A 25,826-nucleotide genomic window follows, 5' to 3' on the forward strand; every position below is an offset into this window, starting at 1 on the left:
CCCAACATTAGCAAAGTCTCTAGCTCCTGCCCAGTACTGGAGAGTAAGCAGCAGAAGAGCCCCTTAGGAAACAGGGTGGGAGTATAGTATGTGAAGTATAGGTAGCACTAACCCAAGTCAAAATTCTGAAGATGAAGCTTGTTAATCCCAGCCTCCCACCTCTCCTATCATTTAAGTCTATTTACCATGTAGCTCAATTACATATTACATAAGTTTTTGATTATAACACTAGGCTCTCTAGATATACGCTTTAGTGTTCACAGTTGAGTGCTCATAAAAAATTATCATTTTAATTTTTCAAAAAAAATGTATGCAACACTAGTCATTCCTCCAAGATGCCTTTCCCAAGGAGAAGTTTCATAACTGAGAGACCATATCTCTCTGGGTTAGTGAGAGTTTAGGCAGGCTGATGGACAATTTCTTATTGGGAGAAGCAGGAAAAGGGCAAATTCTGGCCCTGGCAAACTAATACATCCCTGGCCCAAATAAGCATAAGTTTTCTAACCATCCGGGAAAGGACAGAACCAAGGTCACTATAGGAATGGTCAAGTTATAGCAAGGCTGTATCTGGAAAAGGGCCCAGGGATAACTGTATTCTTTTTAAGGGGTGTTTAGTATTAGCAGTGTGGTCTTTTTATATGTATTTTATAAAGAAATAATTTTAACTGTACAGGAACTTATTTTCTATTTATGGCAATAGTTTTATGGGACTAATTGGGTTTAGCTGTTGGCCCAGCTGTGTCTTCACAGAAAGAGGATCTGTCATCCAGAAGGATTAAGAGAGGCCTGCATTTTACTGGGTTTAGCTGAGAATGCTCAGGAAAATTATCTTACCACCACCTCATTCTATCACCGCTCACTAGACATGGATGATCCATACACAGATCTGAAGATCATGCAAAAGGCTCAAACTACCAATTTGACCATGAGTAGAGGGCTATGTTTCTCAGTCCCACAGAGAAGCGCTGAAGGGAACTGTGAGAGAGTTAAGGAAATGGGGTAGAATAACAAAACCCTGCAAGAAATGGAGAAGACCAAGATCATAGGCTCTGACAACAAAGTTCCTCCAGGAAAAGTCTGACAGATATTAGGCACAGATGAACATCTCACACCATATGCCAAGATAAACTTAAAAAGAGCTCGTGATTGGGGGGCAGAGCCAAGATGGCGGAGTGAAAGCAGTGACTTGCTTGAGCTCTCCCCCAAACCCCTCCAAATACTCATAAAAAATGGCTCTAAACATATTCTGAAGCAGCAGAACCCACAAAAAGGAAGAATGAAACAAATTTCCAGCCAAAGACAACCTGGCTGATTGATCAGAAAGACATATCGCACCGGGCTGGGAGCGCAGCGCAACGCGGCATAGGCACGCAGGCCGCAGCAAACCTGAAGCAGGCCTCAGAGGACTGAATCACAGGCAGCTGTGGAGGTTTCCAGACCCCCTCAATCCACCAATGCCAAAGACAACTTAGAAGGTCAGTGAGAAAAGTCTGTTTCTATCGATGCTGAGACAGGAAGGTGGGGTTTCAGCTCCATTCCCCAAGAACGTGGCCGGGGGGGGGGGGACGCGCAGCTGCTTCCCGAGCTTCTGGCCCACAGACTGAGGGGGAATCCAGTGGCTGATCAGAGAGGGACTGCAGGGATCTCTTTGTCAGTGCTGAGGCAGGAATCTCTTGCTTTGCCCGTGTGTGGATCTGGGTCACAGTTCTGGCAGCAGTGCTAGGGTAAGGAGGAGCGCTGGTGTGGTGGAGCTTGGAGTGGCTGTGGAGAGTAACCCTTCCTCAGAGTAACAGGAAAGAAAGGAATACTTGTGGTCACAGGCCAGGAAAGGAGTAAACACCTCGCCCCTTATCATACCACCTTGGAAGAACTGAAAATTTACAGGTCCCTAGAAGTATCTCTGAAAACAGCTATACAAACCCCTGAAGCTTGGGACAATACATTCTCCACACTGGAAGCAGACTCCTACCTTAACAAAGAGTTTAAAACTCAAGTAATTGGCTGGAATCATGAGCAAGCAGCGCAAAAAGAGTCAGACCATAGAATCTTACTTTGGTGAAAAAGAAGATCAAAATATACAACCAGAAGAAGACAACAAAGTCAAAGTTCCTACATCCAAAGCCTCCAAGAAAAATATGAATCAGTCCCAGGCCTTGGAAGAGCTCAAAAGGGATTTTGAGAAGCAAGTAAGGGAAGTAAAGGAAAAACTGAGAGTGATGCAAGAAAATCATGAAAAACAAGTCAACAGCTTGCTAAAGGAGACCCAAAAAAATACTGAAGAAAATAACACCTTAAAAAATAGCCTAACCCAAATGGCAAAAGAGGTCCAAAAAGCCAATGAGGAGAAGAATGCCCTAAAAAGAAAAATTGGCCAAATGAAAAGGAAGTCCAAAAGATTACTGAAGAAAATACTTCCTTAAAAATTAGAATAGAGCAATTGGAAGATAGTGACTTTATGAGAAATCAAGACACAGCAGAACAAATCCAAAAGAATGAAAAATTAGAAAACAATGTGAAATATCTCATTGGAAAAACAACTGACCTGGAAAATAGATCCAGGAGAGAGAATTTAAAAATTATTGGACTATCTGAAAGCCATGATCAAAAAAAGAGCCTAGACATCATCTTTCAAGAAATTATCAAGGAAAACTAACCTGATATTAGAACCAGAGGGCAAAATAGAAATGGAAAGAAACCACTGATCACCTCCTTAAAGAGATCCCCAAAGGAAAACTTCTAGGAATATTGTAGCCAAATTCCAGTTTCCAGGTCAAGGAGGAAATATTTCAAGCAGCCAGAAAGAAACAATTCAAGTATTGTGGAAACACAGTAAGAATAACACAAGATTTAGCAGCTTCTACATTAAAGGACCGCAGGGCATGGAATATAATATTCCGGAGGGCAAAGGAGATAGGATTACAACCAAGAATCACCTACCCAGCAAAACTGAGTATAATCCTTCAGGGGAAAAAATGGTCATTCAGTGAAATAGAGGACTTTCAAGCATTCTTGATGAAAAGACCAGAGCTGAATAGAAAATTTGACTTTCAAATACAGGACTCCAGTGGAACATGAAGAGGTAAACAGGAAAGAGAAATCATAAGAGACTTATTAAGGTTGAACTGTTTACATTCCTGCATGGAAAGATGATATTTATAACTCATGAGACCTTTGTCAGTATTGGGGTAGTTGGAGGAAAAAAATTATATGTATGTATAGATAGATAGATATATAGACAGATAGATAGATAGATAGATAGATAGATAGATAGATAGATAGATAGATAGATAGATAGATAGAGGGCACAGGGTGAATTGAAGATTAAGGGGTCATATCTGGAGAATAAAATTAAGGGATGAGAGAGGATTATACTCCAAGAAGAAGAAAGGGAGAGGTAGAATGGGGTAAATTATCTCACACAAAAAAAAAAACCCAGAAAAGTCTCTTACAGTGGAGGGGAAATGGGGGAAGGTGAGAGGGAATGAGTGAATCTTATTCTCATAGGATTTGGCTTAAGGAGGGAATAACATACACATTCAGTTGGGTATGGAAATCTGTCTTACCCTACAAGAAAATAGGGGGAGAAGGGGACAAGAGAGCAGGGGGATGATAGAGAGGAGGGCAGATTGGGAAAGGGGTAATCAGAAGTAAATACTTTGAGGAGGGACAGGGTCAAAAGAAAGAATAGAATAAATGGAAGGGCAGGATAGGATTAAGGGAAATAGAGTTAGTTTTTCACAACATGTCTACTATGGACATGTTTTGCATAACTGCACATGTACAACCTATATTGAGTTGCTTGCCTTTTCAATGAGGGTGGGTGGGGAGGGAGGAAGAGAGAAAATTTGAAACCTAAAGTTTAAAAAATTTATGTTTCATAAAAATGTTTTCACATGCTACTGGGAAATAAGAAATAAAGGAAATGGGGTACAGAAGTCTACACTGCCCTACAGGAAAACAGAAGGGGAAGGGGATAAGAGAAGGGGAGAGAGAAGAGAGGACAGACTAGGGGAAGGGATATTCAGAACGCATGCCATCTTGGGGTGGGGGGGGGGGAGATGGGGTGAACATTTGGAATTCAAAAACTTGTGGGAGTGAATGTTGAGAACTAAAAATAAATAAATTTATATTAAAAAAAAGAAATATAAAAAGTCTCAAGAACGTCATATCTTTACCTTCAAACTCTTGAACTAGTAACCCATCATGATGACATTACCACTTCCTGATTCCTTCATTCAGTTCTGGTAATATGTGGGAAGAGACTTTGGGAGAGCAAAATCTTTGCCCCAAACTCAGTCCTTAAATCTCTGTTCTGAGCTAGGTCCAAGGCAACAACTATTTCTATACCTATATACACTCCAAATGGCACTCTGGGGCATGCTAATTCACCCATAATGGAGATACCCTTATATTGAACCCAAAATCCAAAAAGTGCTACAGCTATTGGCTGTATTAAAGGGTAATGCTTTCGGGACTCAGTCCCCTAGGAGTCAGATAGTCTCATCATGTTACATTACCATGACAGTTACTCTTATTCTAGAAAGACCATCTCACAAATGTACATCATTAATTACAGGAAGAACCAAAAAAAGACCATGGAGATTTAACTACAAAAACTCTTAACCTCTACCAAGCAAAGTCACAGCTGTCTGGATTGTATCTTCTTGTGTTTCATTATCTGTTTTCCAGTAACAAGACCAGTCATTGCAGGCATTATATAAATGCTTGATTAGCTCTGCCCTGCCCTACCCCACCCTAGGGTATCTTCTGACCCCTCTTCTTCTACTTTACTTTCTAGAACTTGTTCTATTATTAACAAACTTCCCTTTATACTAGACTCTTTCATATTTTCTCCATGTTCTTACATGGAGAAACCTGGAATGGAAACCTGGTTCCCTCCAGAAAATATGACATATCACTCATGCTCTCCAATACAAGATGCTTCTTCTTTCATGCCCCCAAAACGCTGGGCCAGGATGTTCCCTGTTCCCAAGTGCTACTTCCAAATTCTCTCCATCCTGTCAGGATGGCGAAGACAAAGAATCCATCTTACTTCAAAACCCAGTAAGTAAAACAGGGTTCTGAACATAATAAATACCTAATCAATATTTTTGCTGTTGCATTTTCTTCTCAATTTAACTGTTCCTATTATGACATAAATTTGAGAGTCCCTCACCACCCTGGTCATTCTTAGCTGGACCTGCTTCAATCTGTTAGTTCACTTTTTGAAATGTGTTGCACAGAACTGAACTTTATTAATACAGTCTGACCAGAGCAGAACTAGAGACTAGAATCTCCTTTGTTCTTTTCACTGTGAAACCTAAGAGTACATTAGTTTTTGACACATTGCAGAATCATGTTAAGCTTGAAGCAAACTAAATCTGCTTAGTATTTATTATAAATTGACTCACATAAAGGAAGTTATTAAGAAAAAGCTTCCTCATGTATATCTTTTTAAATCTAAAAAAAGAGATAGTGTGACAGAGTAAAGAGAGCTGGCATTGGAAGCAAAGACCTGAATTCAAGTACTGGCTCTGCGGTATACTGGCTGTGTGGCCCTGAGCAATTTATAACTCTCAGTGAGAACACTGAGTTGCCTAGAAAGGCAACTCCATGACTATAAAATACTAAAAAGGTGCAAACTAACCTGCACTGGTGAAAGAAGTTTCCTCATCTGGGATTTCCTATACCAGTGAAACCACAAGTCATTACACCTTATTCGTAATCTTAAATGAAGGACTACATATCTATCTCCATTCAATTTCATGCTTGTTAGTTTTAGCTTACCTCCAGGTTGTTGAGACCTTTTTGGACCTTGATTTGATTATCCAAAATTATACCTCTCTCAGACTTAGTTCATCAGCAAATTTGACAGAAGGCATAGGCCTTTTTCCAACTTTATCCAATGGACTAATAAATATACTGAACAGCAAAAAGGCTGAGGATGGAGTCCTAGAGAAAAACTTTTCTCCAAATTAACATCAAATCCATTCATCACTATTTTTTAGCTACAGTCATTCAAATGCTTATATATACCAAAATACATTATAATCTATATTTTTATCCATCTTGACAACAAGAATACCATAAGTGATTGTCAGATGCCTTACTGAAACCCCGAAACTACTGTCTAACTGGCTGCTGACCACATCAATAAAGGGAAATATGATGACTTTGGTATGACTCATTCTATGGTGGCTTCAAGTAAATACCACTATTAAAATGTGTTATGCATATATTCTGTGTGTGTATACATACACATACACACACAGAAACATACATGCCTGACTATAAAGGTATACAAATATAAAATAACAAATTATAAATCATAACTAAATAATTTAATAATTCAAAAATGCTTGTTTTGACAAAATGATTTATTTCAAGGCTCTAAAAATTATCTACAGAGTAATATTTTTCATAGAATCATAATAGTAGGCTCTCAATAGGAGAAAGTATTGTCAAATAAATCAACAGGTATATGTAGTAAAAAGACTCCTCATTACTCCATTATGATTGGTACTAAATCTACCAAATTACTTAGATACATACACAGATGATATGTCACCTTCTTTCTCTCAACTCTCCTCAGAGTGCTCATCTATTATTATGACTTTTATATTACCTCTATTCTGATGTCTCCCAAATCTCTCTGGTCCTAACCTTGGTGGAAGTTTTGTATTTCAGGTTTTATGAATTTTTAAAGATATTATATCGTAAAAATGTAACAGAATGCCTGTACAAGGTGTCCTCACATTATAAATAGAAACTATTATGTAATCAGTAAGGTTTGCACCTAGGAAAATGGAGAAAGCTGCTAACCTAAAACAAGCGGGGCTCAAACAACCAGTATATGAGTCACGTAATCGGTTCCAGAGAGTGGAGGCAAAAACCAAGAAGAAACAACACTGAGTAGCTGACAGAAAAAGGCAGCAGAATAAGGAAGCATTAGGATAGGCTAAGATCATAATCATCAATTCCTGAACAGAAAGCACAATTCAATTTGCCAACTAGACAATAAGAGAAAATTGCTATAAGGGAATCCAAAAGGAAGGAGGGGTAATCTGGCGACAATCCTCTTGACTACACAGGCACTAGTGGCAACAACTAAGTACTGGCTGCTAATAGTATCTTACACACATATAATGTTCTTTGATTCACTGTCTTTTTTCTGCTTCCCTTAGAATGCCTTCCCTTCTCTCCTACAGAAATTCTACATATCCTTCAAAGTCCAACACAAGACCAATCTTTCTTAAGAACAACGGTTACGATGAAACAACCTTTCTTTTATTACAGCTGAAAATTAAAGCCCTTCACAATCTGGCTCCATCCTACCTTCCCAGACTGATTACATATTACTCTCCTCCTAGTTCCAGAAAACAGATGATGAAACCTGTATCTTTCCTCTCAGTAGAAAGGTGGGGGGCTATGGGAACAAAATAGATACTGTCAGAAACGATTTGCCCTATCAGTTTGTTTTGCTTAACTTTTTCTTTGTTGTAAGAGAGGGTACATTAAGATAGGAAGGATATATAGGGAAATAATTTACAGGGGGAGGAAGCATCTATGAAGTTTTTTTTAATATATGTTTATTTTGCTTTTCATTTTCATTAAAGCTTTTAAAACCCTGTTATGTTTTAGGTGAATTAAGAAGAAAATTATTTGGGGAGGATAGAGGGGAAAAACAAAGAGAAAAAGGCCTAGTGAAAATTGGTAAAAGCTGACAGCAATAAGCAGTTGACTTACTTCACTCTGCTACTTTTGCTTTCCCAGATAAAGCTAAAGTTGACTGAAAGCAAGGCCAATGTTTCATATTTTTTCTCTAACCCCCAAACTGCTTAGAATACTGTACATCATATAGTAGGCATTCAGAAACTAAACAGCTCTCAATTGATTGGTTTAAGATAAATGCAAGATGATTATCAGTAGTTTCTTTCAGAGAGGATCTGAAATTCTGTCAACTTTAAAACGTACAGTGTGACAATTTAAGTAAGCTATTTAAAATTACAAAGAACTTTAATGATGATTTTACCATTGAGTTTATTATGAATAAAAGTTATTTAAAATAGGGAAAGGGGAAGTTATTACGATTATTTAATTATCAATAAAGATCAAATTATCTTAAATTCAGTGACAGGGAAGCCTAAATGTATTACAAGATAATAAGGAAGATGAGCTGAAGGAAACATGTATCCTTATCTAATAAGTAAGAAAAAAATTAAAACTTCAACTGTGTTACCTAAATGAAAAAAAATGCTTTTATTGTTATTAACAAATGCCACAAAGACCAGCACATCTACAAAGAAATCTGTAATAAAACGTCCCCAAAAGTTTCTCTAAATTTCTTTTCCACCTTCTTCTCTTTCTACATGCACATTCAAGAGACTGAAAGTGTACTACAGGCCTGTTAGCCTACGTCTGTCATTTGTTCACTGTGTTCTTCAAGAAGTCACTTCTCTCTGAGCCTTGCTCACCTTTAGCTCCAGCGTCTATGACTCTGAATAGCTATCAATCAATTTTATTCTATAAAATTTTATAAGCAATCTGACAAAACATACATAAACTGAAAGTTTAAAGAGATAACAGCTACCTGACCTTGGGGAAAAAGTATACATCAGCAAAGGAAAATAAAAAAATCCAAAATTCGCAAATGATCCACCTGCAAGTACACACCAGAAAACTTAGTATGCATCATAATCAAAATTATATTTCTAAAGCTATGTGTAATGTAGTTTAAAAACTTTCTATTGCTATTATTGAGAAAAAAATAAAAATATTCTAAATATAACAGTTTTGCTAAGCTAAACTTGTAGCTCAATCAACAAAATATTTACAGGCCATTCAACCTAAGTATACTATTAGATGGTCCCACTGAAAAAAAGATCCCTCCGAAGCAAATACCTCTACTCTCAATCAAAGAAGTAGGAATGCAAATGTGATGCAGTCTCATAAAACATGCCACAACAAAGTTCATCTGTTCGAAGGCCACTCTTTTATGAAAGCAGTGAGTGACCGAAACTAAACACTAAAGTAGTAAATTTATTTCCAAATATCTGCAGAAGACTATATTGAAGATGAAAAGTTCTCAATATCAGAGAAGTTATGGGATCTTTCTATGCACAGTTCAAATTATTTAAAAGGGTAAAAAACCTTAGTAATTGCTCAGGATGTACAATTTTTAAAATGTGGATGGTAATAAATTTTTATAATTCCAAAAGCTTTTTAGCAAAATTTCTTACTTCCAATCTCTTATTTCCCGACCCACAGCAGAAAATATTACTTTCCTTAACTGTCATTTTGATCATGTCACTTTCCTGCTTAGGTACCTAAAGTAAACCACAATTATTTCTCATGTGAAACCCAAGTTTCTAATCCTAAACATGTGTTTTGCAGACTCTCAGAGTTGGAAAGAACCTCAGAGTCCATCAAACCCAACCCACAGCTGAAAAAGAATTCCTTCTACAAAATACCTAACAAAAAGCAATCAATCATTTGCTAGAAGTCTGCTAGTGACATGGAACCAACAACCTTTCCAAGCAGACTATTTTATTTTTTAGAGTTTTGTTACGATCAAGCCTAAATCTACCTCTCTGAAACTTCTAGCCCCTGCTCCTAGTTTTATTTGCCCTCCAGAGCCACATCAGACAAGTCTATTCCTTCTTCCACATAATACTCATTGAAAAAATTTGAAGACAGCTACCAGGAAACTCATGTGTATTCCCTAGCCCAAACAGCTACAATTCTTTCAACAGATTTCCTTAAGGCATGATCTCAAAATATTTTCACAATTTGGCCACAATCCTCTGGATTCTTCTTAAAATATAATGCTTAGAAGTAAACACTATAACTTAATATGTCTGACCACAGCAGACTGGAGGGTACTGATCACCTCCTCAATCCCTAGACCTAGATGCTACGTTTTTCTTAACAAAGTCTTAGTCTGCACTAGGCTTTTTTTGGTTGATTTATTACACTACTGACTTACACTGGGCTTTAAGTCAACTAAAATCTCCCAATCTTTTTCAAATCAACTGCTGTCTAGCCATGTACCCCCATCTTCTCCTTGTGAATTGAATTTGACCCCAAGCGTAAGATCTTGCATTTATCCCTATTAACTTTTATCTTAGATTCAGCCCAATGTTCTAGCCTGTCAGGATTCCTTTGGGTCCTATTATTCAGTGGGTTAACTATCTCTCCCAGCTTATCATTTGCAAATATAAAGGCACCATTTATGCCTTTTCCAAGTCACTGAAAAAAATGTTAAAAACAGCAAAGGGCCAATCACGCATCCCTGAGAACTCCAGTAGAGACCACTTTCAGTTCTGACCAATCAATCAGCCAGGTCCACATTCATCTAAATGTACTATTGTCCATCTGTCTCCATCTTGCACACAAGAATAGCAAGAGCGACTTTGTCAAATGCCTTGTGAAAATCTGAGTAAACTGTAACTAAAAAATTCTCTTAGATTTGTCTAGCATGTTCTTGAGGAGACCACATCGGCTTTTTGTGTTCGCTACTTCTTTTTAGACACTCACTAAGTAACCCTTTAATAACACGTTCCAGAATTTTGCCAGGAACTTAATTCTAGCTCAGTAGCCCTTCATTTAGATTTCACTCTCTTCTCAAAAAAAAAAAAAGATTTGCCCTTTTCTGATGCATCAACCTTCCTTTTCTCCATAGTTTTTCAAAGATCTCTTCACTGTGAGCTCAGCAATCACCTCTGAGATGTTCATCTGGGCAGTCACATGTTTATGTGTTCTCATAGCTCCCTACTAGCCATTTTTATCCTGGTAAAGAAAACAGGAGCAAAATAAAAGTCAAATAGTTCTACCTTCTCTCCACTGTCTCATCTCATCAACCCTAAACAGCAGCTCTGTTGCCTTTTCTCAGCTTTCTCCTCTTCTCAATATAGCTTATAAAACTGTTGGTCTTAGTTTTCCTCACTAGATTTTGAGCTGTAGCACTCTTGAAAGTGTTCTCACAACCCTACTATGCTTCTGTGTTCATTTTCCATTAACTCCCCACACTTCCATCTTCTATAAGTCTCTGTTCAATCAAAAAAAAAACAACCTTCATTAAACTGTGTCTTTGTTCAATGAAGAAACCATTAATAAACCCCTTCTATGTACCAAGTACAAACTAAGAGCAAAAATATGAAGATAAAAGTAACACTCCCTAACCTCAAGAAGCTTATATTCTATAGGGTGAAACAACATGTGCACATGTACACAATACATACACAAAGTTATTCAATGTAAGTCAATAACTAGTTTTTTGTGCCTCCATATCACTTTTTAAACATTTGGCATTCGAACTGTTTATTTATCTTCAGAATTTCATTCTTGAGAGTCTTCTATCCTTCCTTAGCTTACTTTCTTGTATCTCACCTATGCTCATCCAGTTACCTATGCCTAATGCTTTTGCTTTCCCCCTCCTCACTGCTTCAACTCCTTGCAATCTGGCTCTCATCCCTACCACTCTACTGTAATTGCTCTCAAGGGTCACAAATGAACATCTAATAAGCAAATCACATTCTTTTAGTCAGTCATTCTTGACCTCTCTTCTAGTTTCACATGACTGAACACTCCCTCCTGGGTACTCTTGCCTCTGCTGACTTCAAAAACATTACATTCTCCTGGTTCTCTTGCTCCTTAAATGGTACCTTCTCTTTATCATTCATTGTCCTCTTTCAAGCCTCTTGCTGTGAGTGCTGCCCAGTAATTTTCTCTCCTCCACATATCATCTCTCCTGTGGTAATCACATTCATGATCATAATTTTAACTCCTACCTCTATGAAGAGGCTACAGTTATCCTTTCCACATCGTGACTTTCCCCATCAAAGTTTTGTTATATCATGGGTTGGCATAAGAAATTAAATGGGAATTTTTGGGAGTTTTGTGGAAGCCTCCCTCAGGTGACACAGAAAAAATTTAGGAACTCAGAAAATAATAATTCAGACTTCTTCTCTGGTACAAAGGGAGGGCCAATAAATTTTAACGTGGATTTTCCAGATTGAGGGGGCACCACATCCCTAACCCCCCAAGTGGAAAGGATAACTGTATACCAATCTCTATCTCTAGTCCTGATCACGCTTCTTAAATTTAGATGAGTATCTCCATTTAGTTTTAAGACATCTCAATATGGGAGGTCCATAGATCCATCAGCAATTAAAACTCCTATCTTGATTTGTCTATATTCCTCACCTCTCATTCCCAATAACTAAGATGTATTTCATGTCTGAGACATTTGTCATATATCCACTCTTCTCCCACTGTCACCACCTTGGTATAAGTCCTTACTACCACCTACCCAGAGTGCTGCAATCACCTCTTAATAAATCTTCATGACACTACTCACCTCAATCTAATCTGATCTTCCTTCATACCACTAGAAGAATAATAATTCTTATATCTTACTCCATCACTCAAAAATCTTTAATGGGTCCCTATTTACTATTGAGAAAAGTTCAAACTCCTTTGCCTGGCACTCAAGGTCCTCTACAATCAGACTGCACATCATTTTTCTAGTCTTGCCTCATATTACCCACCTCCAAAACCTATATTCTAGCTAAACTAGTCTTCCCTGACTCCCAAAACAGAGTACTCAAATCATTGCCTATGCTTGAAACGGTTTTGCTATCCTTTCTTTAAAGCACAGTTCAGTACCAATTCTTCCATGAAGATCTTCCCTAATTCTCTCTCAATCCCTGCCATAGCCTTTCCACTGATTTCACAGAATTTTGTTTTGAAATTCTTTAATGCATTTATCACTTAACATGTGTTATGAACTTTTTTCTTGTTTTTCTTTATTTTTAGTTTTCAACATTCACTTTCACAAGATTTTGAGTTCAAAATTTTCTCCCCATCTCATCTCTTCCCCCACCCCAAAACAATGTGCATTCTGAATACCCTTTCTCCTGATCTGCCCTCCCTTCTACCTCTCCCCCCTTCTCTTATCTCCTTCCTCTTCTATATGCCTGTAGGGCAGGATAGATTTCTGTACCCCATTCCTGTATATCTTATTTCCCAGTTGCATTAAAAACAATTTTCAACATTTGTTTTTAAAACTTTGAGTTCCAAATTTTCTCCCTTCCTCCCTCCCCACCCACCCTCATTGAGAAGGCAAGCAACTCGGTACAGGTTATACATGTGTAATCATGCAAAACATTTCCAGAGTAGTCATATTGTGAAAAACTAACCATATTTCCCTTCATCTTGTCCCGCCCTTCATTTATTCTATTCTCTCTTTTGACCCTGTGCCTTCTCAGAAATGTTTGCTTCTGATTACCCCCCTCCCCCAATCTGCCCTCCCTTCTATCATCTCCCTGCTGTCTTATTCCCTTTCCCTCTATTTTCCTGTAGGGTAAGATAGATTTCTATACCCAATTGAGTCTGTATACTATTCCCTCCTTAAGCCAAATCCGATGAGAATAAGATTCACTCATTCCCTCTCATCTTCCCCCTCTTTTCCTCCACCATAAAAGCCTTTTCTTGTCTGTTTTATGTGAGATAATTTACTCCATTCTACCTCTCCCTTTCTCCTTCTCCTAGTATAATCCTCCCTGACCCCTTAATTTTATTCTCCAGATATCACCCCTTCAACTTCAACTCATCCTGTGCCCTCTATGTAATCTAAATATATACATATGTGTGTGTGTGTATATATATATATACACACACACATATACGTGTGTGTATATATATAAACACATACACACCCACATACACATATACGTGTGTGTGTATGTGTGTGTGTGTGTGTGTGTGTATATATATATATATACACACATACATACACACACACACAACACACATATACTTTTTTTTCCTCCAACTACCCTAATATTGACAAAGGTCTCATGAATTACAAATATCATCTTTCCATGCAGGAATGTAAACAGTTCAACCTTAATAAGTCCCTTATGATTTCTCTTTCCAGTTTACCTCTTCATGCTTCTCTTGAGTCTTATATTTGAAAGTCAAATTTTCTATTCAGCTCTGGTCTTTTCATCAAGAATGCTTGAAAGTCCTCTATTTCACTGAATGACCATTTTTTCCCCTGAAGGATTATACTCAGTTTTGCTGGGTAGGTGATTCTTGCTTGTAATCCTATCTCCTTTGCCCTCTGGAAATATTATATTCCATGCCCTGTGGTCCTTTAATAAAGTAGAAGCTGCTAAATCTTGTGTTACTCTTACTGTGTTTCCACAATACTTGAAATGTTTCTTTCTGGCTGCTTGAAATATTTTTCTCCTTGACCTGGAAACTGGAATTTGGCTACAATATTCCTAGAAGTTTTCCTTTGGGGATCTCTTTAAGGAGGTGATCAGTGGTTTCTTTCCATTTCTATTTTACCCTCTGTTCTAGAATATCAGGTTAGTTTTCCTTGAAAATTTCTTGAAAGATGATGTCTAGGCTCTTTTTTTGATCATGGCTTTCAGATAGTCCAATAATTTTTAAATTCTCTCTCCCGGATCTGTTTTCCAGGTCAGCTGTTTTTCCAATGAGATATTTCACACTGTCTTCTATTTTTTCATTCTTTTGGTTTTGTTTTATGTCTTGATTTCTTATAAAGTCACTATCTTCCAATTGCTCTAGTCTAATTTTTAAGGAAGCAGTTACTTCAGTGAGCTTTTGGACTTCCTTTTCCATTTGGCCAATTCTGCTTTTCAAGGCATTCTTCTCCTCATTGGCTTTTTGGACCTCTTTTGCCATTTTGGGTTAGGCCTTTTTTTTTTCTTTTTGGTGAGGTGATCAGGCTTAAGTGACTTGCCCAGGGTCACATAAAGAGTAAGTGTTAAGTGTCTGAGGCTGAATTTGAAATCAGGTTCTCCTGACTCCAAGGCCAGACCTCTATTCACTGCAACACCTAGCTGCCCCCCTAGGCTATTTTTTAAGGTGTTATTTCCTTCAGTATTTTTGGGGGTCTCCTTTAGCAAGCTGTTGACTTGTTTTTCATGATTTTCTTGCATCATTCTCATTTCTCTTCCCAGTTTTTCCTCTACTTCTCTTACTTGCTTCTCAAAGTCTTTTTTGAGCTCTTCCATGGCCTGGGACTGATTCATATTTTTCTTGGAGGCTTTGGATGTAGGAGCTTTGACTTTGTTGTCTTCTTCTGGTTGTATATTTTGATCTTCTTTTTCTCCAAAGTAAGATTCTATGGTCTGACTCTTTTTGCACTGTTTGCTCATTTCCCCAGACAATTACTTGAGTTTTAAACTCTTTGCAAAGGTAGGAGTCTGCTTCCAGTGTGGAGAATGTACTGTCCCAAGCTTCAGGGGTTTTGTGCAGCTGTTTTCAGAGATACTTCTAGGGACCTGTAAATTTTCAGTTCTTCCAAGGTGGTATGATCAAGGGCGAGGTGCTTCCTCCTTTCCTGGCCCATGCTCTGGTCTGTGAGTGACCACAAATGCTCTTTTCTGTCTTGGAACAATGAGGATGATTCCCTCTCCAACACTACTACAAGCTCCACCACACTAGTGCTCTTCCTCACCCCAGGACTGCCACCCAGATCCAAGGATAGGTAAAGCAAGAGATTCCTGCAATCCCCCTCTGATTAGCCACTCAATTCCTCCTCTGTCTGTGAGGTGAGCTCTGGAAGCAGTCGCTGCCCCAGGGCTGTGCCAAGAGACTGGGTCTGGAACTGAGCTTCTCTCTCACCACAGTCACAGACTTTTCCTACTGACCTTCTAAGCTGTCTTTGGCATTTGTGGGTTGAGAAGTCTGGAAACTACCACAGCTGCCTGTGATTCAGTCCTCTGAGGCCTGCTCCAGGTTTGTTGAAACCTGGTCTTTGCCTGCATGCCCATGCTGAACTGTGCTCCTCTCCCAGCCTGGCACGACAGACCTTTCTAATCAACCATCTAGGTTGTCTTGGCCTGGAAATTTGTTTTACTCTGTCTTTTTGTGGGTTCTGCTGCTCTAGAATTTGTTTAGAGCCATTTTTTACAGGTATTTGGAGGGTTTTGGGGAAGAGCTCAAGAAAGTCACTGCTTTTACTCCACCATCTTGGCTCTACCCCCCCCCCGGCCATTATGAACTTTTTGATCATATGTTTTACTAGCCTTTAAGCTTATGTCTTCTCTAAACTTTGTACCTTTCCAAACACCTAGCCAGATGTCTACACATAGTAGACTTAAACACATTCCTTTATTTATCAGCATCTGTATGGATGTGCGTATATCAGCACCTTGAAGGATGGAAAAGTAAAAAGATGCAATCTCTACCCTCCTAAATTTATAATATCCATTAAATCTTTCAAGAGTTGCACTGGATCAGGAGTCAAAAGATGGCTAAATTACAAGATTGCCAATACTGGCTTGCCAAAATACTGTGTATAAATTTATTCAGATCAGTGAACTTCATGGAGCCCTGGTTTCTTCATATGCACAAAAGAAGTAATAATTACTTTTGTCCTATATACCTTCTATAGTTATTGCAAGAATCACATAGCAAAATCATGGAAGCACTCTGAAAACTATAGCATGCTGCATAAATAAAAGGTATTTTTATCAGAGATCACAGGAATTTAAATCTAAAACTGACAATTCAATCTGTCATTTTATAGATGAAAAACCTGAGTTAACAGAGTTAACTAACCTACTAGTTAGCCAATATCTAAGGAACATCCAAAGTGCACTGTGGAAAGCCACTAATAAATGGAAAATGTATTTGCAACTATCTTCCCCACTCCCTTCAAATTGCTCTTTCTTGGGGTGAGGGGGAGAGCAGGGAACAGACCTATGATTTAGGTGGCAAAGTGGACAAAGCACCAAGCTTATCTTCCTGAGTTCAAATCTGGCCTCAGACAATTGTTAGCTGTGTGACCCTGGGCAAATCACTTAACCCTGTTTGCCTCAGTTCCTCATCTGTAAAATGAATTGGAGAAAAAAACAGTAAACCACTCCAGTATTCCTGCCAAGAAAACTCCAACTGGGGTCACAAACAGTCAGACAAGACTGAAATGACTGAACAACAAATTCCTCATGAGGAAACTCTCTAATAGAGTTGCAATTATTCAGAATCATAATATCTTGAGTTTTCTAAGGCACAGATAAGTGATTTTCCCAGGGTTACAAAGCCTATATGTATCAGTCTGGACCTGAACCCATCTTCCTGACTCCTATGCTAGCTAGCTCTCCATCCATTATGTCATACTACTTCTTGCTTTATATTTACTTATCGTAAGTTAAAACTGGGAGGGATACCATCTAATCCAACATCTAGATTATTTTACAGATGAGGGAATTGAGGTCCAGAAAAGATAAGTGACTTGCCAAGGTCACTGGCAGCAGTCAGAATTCAAATTGAGATTTTCCAACACCAAACCTGTTCTTGCCACAGTCCTTATCTGTGTTATTTTCTCCTGACAGAATGTAAACTCTGTTTTTGTCTTTGTATCTCAGCACCTAAACACAATGTCCAGGACATAGGTGTTCACATGTTTTGCATGAATGAATTTTACAGATGACAAAACTAAAGCCAAACAGATTAAATGATATGTCTAAGATTTCAACAACTAGTTAGTAACAAGGCTAGGATTTGAACTGAGGGTCTCCTGTAGTCTAGCATTCCTTCCTTTCAACCACACTTTAAGCCCTACCCTAAAGTAGGGTTCCCCATACAGGTTCTTCAGTTCCTAAGATGAAACAAACCAATTATGGAATACAGAGGAAGAGAAACGTTCAATTTCAGACTTTATAGAAACAACTCACAAGAGATTACATCACAGCCCTTTTTTAAACAAATTTAGTGGGGGAAGAGATCTTACAAGATCATCAAGCCCAACCGCCTTATTTTACAGATAAGGAAACTGGCACCCAGAGTGATTGAAGTGATTTGCCCATGAACATGTAGCTAATAAATATCTAAGATACTTATTAAGATACCCTCCCCACACCCAGGATTCTGTCTCTCTAGGTCTCAAAAGTTTCCATTGTTCAGTTAAGAAATTCAACTATACTCTGTCCTTAAACCCTAGTCCATTGTCCTATGGAAGCATTTCCAAACTCCAGTTCTGAAATATTTCCATATTCTCTGCCTGCTCCATCAAGTGCTGCTAAACACAGCTGGATGAGTCACACAAACCTCATGACTTGAGATCATTACAATTTATATTCTTCCTTCACCTAGGTCTAAGTAGCTAATCCTTTTACTTTCCCTTGATCCACTCTATTTCTATCACTCTTCTCACATTGGCTGTCTCTTCTCAAACCATCTCCATCACCACATCCCCACCCTCTCTCAGCAGACCTTCCCTTACACTTAACTGAAGAAGGAAAAAAAAAAAACACAACCTGAGACCATTCCAACAAAGTTCCCTCTCAACTGTACAATATCCTCAGCACAATCCCCTATCCTTCTCAGTCTCACTTCAGTCTCATGGCAGTAGATGACCCCTTTCTTTGTAAATACCAACTCCTCTATTTGATCCCATCCCATTCTATCACCTCCAGAATTTAGTGCCTCCCATTGTGTCTTCTCTATGTCTAATTTTCAACCTCTCCTTATTCAGTGGCTCCTTCCACACTGCCAACATATCCAGATCTTCCCTATCTTTAAAAATCTTTTATTTGGCCTTACTCTCGACTTCCTTCTTCACTGCCAGAATCCTAGATAAAGCTGTCCACATTTATTGCTTCCACTTCCTTACTTCGCTTTCACATCTCAACCCTTTGTAATCTGGCTTCCATCACAATCATTCTATGGTCTGAGGTCACCAATTATCTCTTTATTGCTAAAACCAATGGCCTTTTCTCAGTCCTTATCCTGCTAAATATCTGAAGCTTGACACTATCCACCACTCTATCCTTCTGGAAACACTACTCCCTGAGTTTTTCTGACACTACTCATGTGCTGTCTTTCTATTTTTCTGACCCATCTTTCTCAATCTTCATTGCAGAATAATCTCTCATATCTTATCCCCTATGCATTGGCATATCCCAGGTCTCTGTCTTAGGCCTTTTGCTCTTCTCCCTACATACTCTCTCTTGGTAATCTTCACCAATTCCCAAAGATTCAACTCTCATCTCTATGCAGACGACTCCCAAATCTACATATCTAGCCCTAATCTCTCTACTAAACTTCAGTCCCACTTGTTTAGTTCCATGATAAGACATCTCAACCTGAATATCCCACAGGTATCTCAACTCAACAAATGCAAAACAGAACACATTATCTTATCCCTAAATTCAGGCTCCTCCTAACTTCCCCATTTCTGATGAGGGTACCACCATATTTCTAATCACTCATGTTTAAAACCTAAAAGTCATCCTCAACTCTTTAATTTTACTTTCCCCCTAATAATATTTAACCAGTTACCAAGTTTTATTCAGTTACCAAGTTTTATAAATCCCAGCTTCTTAACTATCTACTCCTATCCATTCATTTTATCTTTACTTACACCACAGTCACACTAGACCAAGTCCTTATCACCTCTCTTCCACAACAGCCTAATCAATTAATCTACCTGTACTCTGACTGGCCCTTCTCCAGTCTATCCACACGGTGTCAAGGTGATATCACTAAAGCACAGTTAATCTAACCATGCTACTTCTCTGCTCGAGAAATTTCCATGATTCAGCAATGCCTTTGTGATAAAATAAAAACTACCCTTTGGCATTTAAAGCTTTTCACAATCTAGCTCCAGCCTATTTTTCCAGGCTGATTATGTATTAACCCCTTTCCTGGGTTCACTCTATGAGCCTGCCAAACTAGTCTACTTGCTATTATCCACATCCCATCTCCTGCCTCCTGTATCTGCTGCCAGGCAGAAGTGTCCCCTGCCTAGAATACCATCTTCCCCCTCCTCTACCCCTTGGTACTTTTATTGTCAACTCAAATGCTACCTGACTTCCCTTGTGTTTCCCTCTCCCAATTAACTGTGTATTTATGGTGTACATATATACACTGTACGTACAAAAAGGCAGCATGGAGCAACTGATAAAAAAGCAACCACGAAGTCTGGAAGGCCTGGGTTCAAGTCCTGCCTCTGATAAAACCTGGTAAAATGATGCCAGACAAGTCATTTAACCTTTTAGTGTTCCAGCACTGAGGTACCTGGGCAACTTCTAAAAACTACAAATTATAAGGGTTTCAATCTGCATTGGTAGAGGGAGGGGGTTTCTACACATTGGGAGGCCCAGACAACAATGAAATCACAGGTTTAGTCCCCATTATCATTTCTTCATTACTACCATTTACATGTTTTGTATTCTGCACCCTACCCACCCCCAGGGTAACATAAGCAGCTTAAGAGCAGGGACTATCTTGCTTTGTTATTTGTGAACCTAGCACAGTGCCTGGCCCATAAAAAGTACTTGATAAATGTCTAGTTTGATTTGCTCCTCGTTCATAAGAATGCATCAAGTGATGACTTCTTTAGAGCTCATTTTCAAGTATGAGATCCTTTCTGGCTCTAAATCCTATGATTCTAAGATAAATATTCCATCTAGCTATTTCTGAAATACAAAAGGAAAGTACCTTGATTAAAAACAAAACAAAACAAAAAAAAAAAACTAATTTTAATTCAACTTCTGCAAACCAAATTCCCTGTCCCTCTAGTTATCCAATTACTGAAAGACAGGTGACAGGGAAATTTGGGTTCTGATGAGGTTCCTGTTCTAATCAACTAACCCCTGTCCCCTTCCTCTTGCTCCTGAGCACAGCACTTTTCCATCAGTCTGCTCTAAGAAGCTAAGTCTGACTAGGAAAGTTTCCAGCTATGAACAAGATTTTTTTTAGGAACTATATATCCAAACTCATGCCACTGATTAATTTTTTTAAAAAAATTTTAATTAATTCATTTTTAGTTTTCCACATTCACTTTTACAAGATTTTGAGTTCTAAATTTTCTCCCTCCCTCCCCAAGACAGTATGCAGTCTGATATAAGCTACACATGTACAATATATTAAACATATTTCTACATGAGTCATGTTGTGAAAGAAGAATCAGAACAAAAGGGAAAAACCACAAGAAAGAAACAACAACCAAAAAAAAGAGACAGAAAATCCTATGCTTCCATCTGCATTCAGACTCCATAGTTCTTTCTCTGGATGTGGACAGCATTTTCCATCATGAGTCTTTTGGAATTGTCTTAGATCCTTGCATTGTTGAGAAGAGCTAAGTCTATCAAAGTTGGTCATCTAACTGCATTGCTGTTACTGTCTACAATGTTCTTCTGGTTCTGCTAACTTCACTCAGCATCAGTTCAGGTAAGCCCTTCCAGATTTTTCTGAGAGTATCCTGCTCATCATTTCTTAGGGAATAGTATTCCATTACATTCACATACTACAACTTGTTCAGCCACTCCCCAACTGACGAGCAGCCCCTCAATTTACATTTTCCGGCCACCACAAAAAGAGCTGCTATAAGTATTTTTGTACATGTGAGTCCTTTTCCCTTTTTTATGATCTCTTTGGGATACAGACCTAGTAGTGGTATTGCTAGAGCAAAGGGTATGAAGTTTTACAGCCCTTTGGGAATAGTTCCAAATTGCTCTCCAGAATGGTTGGCTCAGTTCACAACTCCACCAACAATGCACTAGTGTTCCAATTTTCCCACATCTTTTCCAACATTTATCATTTTCCTGTTTTGTCATGTTAATCTGATAGGTGTGATGTGGTACCACCGATTAACTTCTAGGAGTATAAGCAGTTAGTCACTCCTCTCTGCAAGTTCCAGCCCACTGTATTATTCCAGGATACTATTAAATTCTTTGTTTCTACCCTCAAGCTAGTTCCCCTTTCTCTCCTCTGCCTTTCCTTCTCCTGTTCTCCTGGCTGACTCTGTGTACACCTAGGATGTGTTGGTCTTCCCAGTTGCCTATGCAATGCTCATCAAAGACACAGTAATAAAAAACCGTTGCCTGAATACAATTTGAGCTAGATGTGATGTGATGCTAAATGTTCTAATGGTGTCAAATGTCTCTGCATTTCCAATGTTACTATTTCCAAACAGCCCTATCCACCCCAAACTCAGTCTCAATTCTCTGTAGAGAGCAATTTAAACTTAAATAGTCAAAATTTTGGCCAGGCTGTAACCTACCTTCCATTTATAATGTTGTTGCTATGAAACAAACTACCCCATAACATTGTTTCACCTGGTCATAAATTCACGAACTAAGTGGCCGTTATTCATTAGCTTTGGGGTATGCTTATGCTTATACTCAATTAAGACTGCTTCTTAGCAGTTCTGAACAAGGTGAATCACTGCTAGGACAGTCAAGGCAAGGAGTTTAATTGTATTAGTGAGTACTAAAACATTCATTCATTTCTAACATCCTATGCATATAATTCTTTCTGGTATATTCCCAGCATAATGCCTGGCCTATAGTAGCTGCTTAATAAATACTTGTTAAATGATTGATTTCTGGGTTTGTGCCTTCCCTCCAAAGGAGGGAATAAGTTATTTATGAAATACTAAAGGCTCTTTCCTTGAAACAATGTGGTAAGGGAGGGAGTATAATTATGATCTCCATTTTATAACAGTTAAATGACTGGCCTAAAGTGACAGAGTAGGCAGCATCTGACTCCAAGGCCAATCAGTGCCCTTTCCATAGCTTCAAGCTGTTTCTCTCTATGCGTAGTCCAGCACATAGAACTTGTAACTTCTAAATGTCTATGCAATGTTCTACACAGAAAAGGCACTTAAAAATGTTAACCAAATACAATGCAAGATAGATTGTTAATTTTTAAAAATCAGTAAAATCAATTTTCCATTATTATCCATGTGTTAAATGGTATGGATAAGTCACAAGTCATTTATATTTACCTTAAGAATATATTTATTACTTTTCCAGCAGATTCGTCTTCTAATTATTACTTCCTTGGGCAATGGAAATTTAAAATATAAGCCAATTGCAGAATTCTGGCATAAAAGATATCATCCATAATATGTAGGACCAGGTAATTTGTCCTGATCATGTGGCAAGAGCAAGGATTAACAGAGGGACAGTCCATGTGCTGTTTTAGTTTTAAAAAAAAGACCCTAGAAAAGTTTCTGTTGGGGTGATACTCCATAGAAAGTTTGTGGAAATATTCAAACAAGAATCTGACAAAAGGAATGATGAGTTGGGGGAGGTGTATCCACATCAAAAGAAAAAAAGTCTTTTTACAGGTTCATCTTAAAATTAATTTGTAATCCCTTAACATAGACTGATAGCAATAAAAGGAACCCTTGAAAGCACAAGAAAGTGCTTAGAGGTTTTAAAATTTGTGGGGTAAATACACAAAATAAATAATCAAAAACTGTTGGGTCAACTGCTTCTAAGGCGACTTACAGAAAGGAAATTAATAACAGAGAATTCCATATATATGTGTAATTTCATAGGATCAGAGCTGAATAGTTAAAAAGGACCCTAGAGATATCTTGCCCTGTCCCTTCACTGGACAGATAAGAAAATTAAGGCCCAGAGAGATTTTACCTTCTTGTCCAGGGTAACACAATTTGGAATTATCTTAGCTAGGGCACAGGAACGGGATCAAATACAAAAGGTCCTGCTTGGCATTTGAAAACCCTACACAGCCTGATCCCTTTCTACCTTTGCAGTCTTCCTATACCTTACTACCTTCTGCCTACTTGACATTATCTCGTTCTACTAATGTACTTACTGGTTCTTCCCCCATGATACTCCCTCCATCTCTCTAAGACTTTTTACTGTCTCTCACACCTGGAAAGCTCTTCCTCCTCACCTCTAACTCTCTGTTTCCCTTAGCCTCTCAAGACCCACCTCAATACTACAGGCCTTTCGTGTTCCCTCCCACAGTTAGAGCTTCCCACAGAAATTATACGGATTACGTACAGGATAATTCACATTATCTCCCTTTTAGAAGAGAGCTCCTCGAGGGCACGGACATATTTTTGCCTCTTTGTATCTGCTGGGCTTAGCATAATGCCTGGCATGCCGGAGCACTCAATAAACGCTTGCAGAGTGGCTGATTCTCATCCCAGGGCTCTTTCCACCAACCTCACTCTTTATATATGTTACCTAGCTCCAAAAATGGGAGGTTTGGGGTTGGTTGGGTTTTTATGGCTTTATTTATTTTTGTGGGCGCTGTTGTGTGTGCACGGAGAAGCACATCCAAGTCTGTATTCCTCTCCACCTCCTAAAACGATCTCTCTCCCTCAAGTACCAGAAGATCGAGGTCTTAAGTCTACACAAGTCCTAGAATGGCAGCAACCTGCTACTGTTCATGATAGTCATCTTTCTCCACTAGAGATATGATTTAGCAGCAAGAGGAAAAACAAATCTTCCCCAAACACGTGTTTCATGAATGTGTAAAAAAAAAAAAAGTAATTCCCATTCAAACATTTCAAAACGCAGAGCAAATATTCAGACAAGTTTCTATGGCGAAAATAATTCTTAGTCATCGGGTGATGGAATTCACTTGCACCCACCCCCCAGACACCGGGAAGGCAGCCGCTCCTCTTCACACCTAGTTAGCCTCTGCTCCCGGAGCGAACACAAAGATAGGTGAGGGGATGTCCTGCCTTCCCCGGCCGCACGCGGGGCAGGAGACTCCGGCCTGGCTGGGGGGGAGGGAAGAGTCCCTCCTGTCGTCTCCCCCCATACACCCTCCCGGCCCGGGGCAGAGAGGCTAGCCCCCGGGGAGCCTGGGCACCCCCTCCCCTCCGCGCCGCCGCACCCCCCGCCTCCTCACAATCTCTGTCTGCGGTCTGTCTGGCCGAGGCGGCGGCAGAGCCCCAGGAGGAGTCCCCCGCTGCTAGCCCAAGACGCCCGACCACCACCAGCGCCCCCGGGGCCCGCGCCATGTTGGAGAAAGGGGCCGCAGCCCCAGCGCCCCCGTCCACCTCCGCCACCGCCCCGGCCCCTCCCCCCCGGGCTCACCCGCCGCCCCTGGGACCAGCCCCGTGGCCGCCAGGAGGAGAAACATCTGGTAGCGGGGAGGAACGGCCGCCTTCCCCGCGACGGCCGCCGCCGCCGCGGCCGGCTCCATGGTCCCGCGTCGTAGTCCGCGTCCGGTCCTTCGGAGGGGCCGGGGCCGCGTCTCGGTGCCCCCGCCCCGAGGAACCAGAAAGCCTCGCCTCGCTCCGCGGCCTCGTTCGGCCCCTTTGTAACTGCTCGGGGGTGGCCCTCCCATTGGCTGCGAGGGACGTCCCGGCCCCGCCTCCCGGCAGCTGCCGAGACGGCAGAACAACAAGAGAGGCGAGAGCCCGGCCCGCAGGGCCGCAGCCAATCCGGGGCCGGAGGGCGCAGGGAACGGCCTGGCTCCCGCCTCCTTTCGAGTCCCTCCACAGGCTCACCCCTCCCACCCCGCCTCCTTCCCAGGCTCCCAGAACTCACCCGCCCTCTCCTCGGCCCCCCCCTCACCCCGCGTCCCCCGCGTCCCCCGCGCCCCCCGCGCCCCCCGCGCCCCCCGCGCCGGAGGTTTCGGATGGTGCGAGAAGAGGGAAGCGGTGAGCCGTGCAGTGGAAGAGGAAGCAGCAGCCGAAGCTGAGGGCTCTAGGGTCCCTAGAGCTGGGGGCGGCCACGGGGCGAGAGCACCTTGTGCCAGCAGAGGGGAAGTGTTTCAGGACTGGGGGCCTTCTTTGGGGCTTCTTTACATCCACTGCACTTTCTGCACGGTGACTGTGGCATCCGCACCCCTTCCCGGGGGACCGTTATCGCCCTTGGCCACTGCAGAGCTGCCGCTAGCTCCGGGCCACTCTTCTATCCCCCCCCACTCCCACTTCAACCCCCACCCCCTTCTCCTCCTCGGAGCCCCGGCCAGTGTCCACTCCGCGGGCCTCCAGACTGCCCGCCCTGCGGAGCTAGGGGCTGGAGCTCCGCGGCCCCCCTTCCCACTATGCCCACAGAGACGTGACC

At 40.4% G+C, this 25,826-nt stretch overlaps 1 protein-coding gene across 1 annotated transcript in view; it reads right to left on the reverse strand.

Annotated features, from left to right (window-relative positions):
• TGFBR1 (transforming growth factor beta receptor 1) overlaps positions 1-25,220 on the reverse strand; it is a 73,285-nt gene extending 48,065 nt beyond the window's left edge. The window contains exon 1 of the mRNA XM_020995548.2: positions 24,849-25,220. Within this exon, the coding sequence (XP_020851207.1) occupies positions 24,849-25,101 (253 nt within the window). The 5' untranslated portion in view covers positions 25,102-25,220. The remainder of the gene's footprint in view (positions 1-24,848) is intronic.
• Between the last annotated feature and the right edge of the window lie 606 nt (positions 25,221-25,826).

This window comes from Phascolarctos cinereus, unplaced genomic scaffold (genome assembly GCF_003287225.1).
Source record: "Phascolarctos cinereus isolate Bilbo 61053 unplaced genomic scaffold, phaCin_HiC Scaffold_4;HRSCAF=312, whole genome shotgun sequence".
Lineage (NCBI taxonomy): Eukaryota > Metazoa > Chordata > Mammalia > Diprotodontia > Phascolarctidae > Phascolarctos > Phascolarctos cinereus.